The following is a 3190-nucleotide window of genomic DNA, read 5'->3' as shown; positions in this document are numbered from 1 at the left end:
TAACATCAAAGAACCCAAAATCTCAACATTTCACCCTTGAAACTCGAAAATAAGGGCTGAGATTTCGAACAGAAACACGTGGCTTACCTCAAGATTGATTGTATGGGTTTTGTAGAGCTCTTCGCGGTGAACGCGTGGCCGCAAACGGAGTGGCAATCGGAACTCTAGATCAAAAGTTATGGTGGTTTGAAGATCAAGTGAGAGAAAGAACTTGAGAGAGTGTTCTTCTCCCTTTCTCTCTAATTTTAGCTTGTGTGTGTAACAAATGAGGAGAGAGAGTGCTGAAAACTAGGGTTTTGGTTAAGTTATGTTGGGCCAAGGGCCCACTTTGGGTCCAATTGGCCCGGTTTGGCCCGTTCGGTCCAATCTTGGTCCGAATCCTATAAAATTGGTACCAAAATTCTCGTCTCAGTCTCCTCTATCACATTTAGCCATAAAAATCACGTTTTAGGCTTTTTAGAATAAATTCTCATTTATGGGTTAATTAGCCGTTAATTAACCGGGTTTTACATAATTCGAGATTAAACTAATTTGTAAAATTATATAAAGAAAAACATAATAAAAATTTATAGTTAACGACAAACATTGTAAAATTGATATATATGTTCAATCAAATCTTTTTTATGTAAACAAATTTAATTAATTATAATTTAATATAACATTATAAATAATATTTAATATTAATTTAATATAATTATTTATATTAATTATGATTTAAATAATTAATATAAATTATTAATTAAATAGAATTATAATTAATTATTATAATTATTGATAAATTAAATATAATTTAATTATTTAATATAATTTTTTAAATAACTAAATTAAATACTTAAATCATATTTAATTTATAAATAATTATAATATTTAATTATATACGTAAAGTTAAATAAGTTGGTATATAATAAGATGAATACCAACCCTTTATTGATAACATATTATGCATCGTTATTAGTTATTATATTAATACCATATTATTTAATTTTTTTTTTAATTTAAGTGCCATATGTTAAAATTTTATTGATTCTAATGAAAATAAAGCAAGTTCCTCTAAACAGGGCCTTGTTTGCTTTGAAATATGTGCTGGGAATCAAGTTTATGTTGCTCCAACGGTTGGTCTTCAGCTTTTGTCAGATTCACAGTAAACGGGTCCTTCATTCCCTTACCGTTGGAGATGCTCTTATATATCATTATCAATGACTAATTACAAATTTGATAATAAAAATCTCTATCGGAAATGTTACTCCAACTTTCTTGCCGTTTCTAACTCAATTTAGTGCATCAAGACATAACTCATCTGGTGTTGGTGGCTCTTCTAACCCATCCTCTCAAACTCCTATACAATCTAGTCCAAATTCGCAATATTCAGATTTTGCCAACCCTCATGGATTAGATGCTATCGACCTCAATGATGATATTGAAGATCGGAGGCAAGATAGCGTTCAACACTGGCATTGGAAAGAGGATGAGATGCTGATCAGTGCATGGTTAAATGTTTCAACTGACCCTATAGTTGGTACCGATCAAAAGGGGGAAACATTTTGGAGTCGAATTCATAGCTACTGTGTAGAATTTTGCTCCGACATGACAAGGGGGGTAGTTGCATGTAAGAAACGATGGTATAAGATCAACAAGACTGTTGCACAATTTGCTGGTTGCTACGATCAAGCTAGTCGAAACATAAGGAGTGGTTCGAACGCTGATGATATAAAGGAGTTGGGTTATAAACTTTATTCCACAAATTATGGTCAAAAGTTCACTTTTGAGAGGCATTGAAACATGCTTCGGTTGGAGCAAAAATGGAGAAGCCAACTACCTACACAGAGTGGCGGCTCAAAGAGAACCAAGGTTAGTGCACTACCTACACAGAGTGGCGGCTCAAAGAGAACCAAGGTTATGACAACTGGAGCATACTCATCCTCATCAAATCCAGAAACACCGTTGGCTGACGAACCCGTTGTGGACACTCCCGTTCGCCCACAAGGATCGAAGAAGAGCAAGCAAAAAGGTAAGGGAAAAGTACAGATGTCTGAAGATTTTAGCGAAAGAAAATCATCGGTTGTCAAAAAATTATCTCTCATGGAGGATATTAAGAATGTTAGAGAAAAGGAACTAATGGAAAGGGAAAAAGAAAGAGAAGAGGAGAAAGAACATAGAGCAAAGATGATGGCAATCAAAGAGAAGGAGATACAAATTCAAGCGGCAATGAAAGAACAAGAATTACAAACTCAAAGGTATATTAAAGAAATGGAGATAAATGCAAAAGAAAGAAAAATGGAGAGGATGGCTAAGGAAAGGGAAAGGGAAATGGACATGCAAATACTTAATGCTGACACGTCTACAATGAGTGAATAATGACGAGCTCTTCATGAGATTACATGTGAGAAAACTATTCGTAGAGTTATGTAGTATGTTCTTATTTATTTATTGCGTATTACTAGTATGTGATGTAGTTTGTTTTATTTATTTCTGATGTAAGTTTTTAAATTAGTCAATATTATTGTGTCATTATTGTTCATGAAAGTGACCGTTGCAAAACTAGCCGTTAAGAAAAACTAGCCGTTGCAAAACTAGCCGTTGCAAAAGTAGCCGTTGCAAAACTAGCCGTTACAAAACTAGCCGTTAAGGTACTTATTGCAGACACACTTATAAATATCAACTATCAATGACTCCACAACTCCACTTCAACTCTTGTTTCTCACCTCGACAGAGAACTAAAAATTACATTTCTCCATATGGCTAGAAATTTTGATGATATGTTCAATGAAGCTTTGTATGGCAAAAGAAGACGGCAAGATAACACACTCATAGATAACTGGATCGATGAGTATTTACTCGAAGATTCAGAAGAAGAAGATATCGATAGAAGCCCTATCCCAATTACTCGTAGATGGATCAACAGAGATCGAGAAGCAGGACATGATCGCCTTTTCCAAGATTACTTTGCAGATGAACCGGTGTATAATGCTGACATTTTCCGACGGAGATTTTGAATGAGAAGAGATGTGTTCCTTCGGATAGTACACGCTCTCTCAAATGTCTATCCGTATTTCCAACAGAGGGTTGATGCAACTGGAAGAAGAGGCTTGTCGCCACTTCAGAAATGTACCGCTGCAATACGGATGTTAGCATATGGCGTTGCAGCTGATGCTGTTGATGATTATGTGCGCATAGGCGAGAGCACTACAAT

General features: G+C 35.0%; 1 protein-coding gene across 1 annotated transcript in view; it reads left to right on the top strand.

Annotated features, from left to right (window-relative positions):
* The first annotated feature begins 2735 nt into the window (after nucleotides 1-2735).
* Nucleotides 2736-3190, top strand: part of LOC107490502 (uncharacterized) — a 1755-nt gene continuing 1300 nt past the window's right edge. Inside the window, exons 1-2 of the mRNA XM_016111278.1 lie at nucleotides 2736-2957; nucleotides 3060-3174. Coding sequence (XP_015966764.1) covers nucleotides 2736-2957; nucleotides 3060-3174 — 337 coding nt within the window. The remainder of the gene's footprint in view (nucleotides 2958-3059; nucleotides 3175-3190) is intronic.

Source organism: Arachis duranensis, chromosome 5 (assembly GCF_000817695.3).
Source record: "Arachis duranensis cultivar V14167 chromosome 5, aradu.V14167.gnm2.J7QH, whole genome shotgun sequence".
NCBI classification, from domain to species: domain Eukaryota; kingdom Viridiplantae; phylum Streptophyta; class Magnoliopsida; order Fabales; family Fabaceae; genus Arachis; species Arachis duranensis.
The sequence above is the reverse complement of the archived record's forward strand: the minus strand, read 5'-3'. Positions and strand labels throughout refer to the sequence as shown.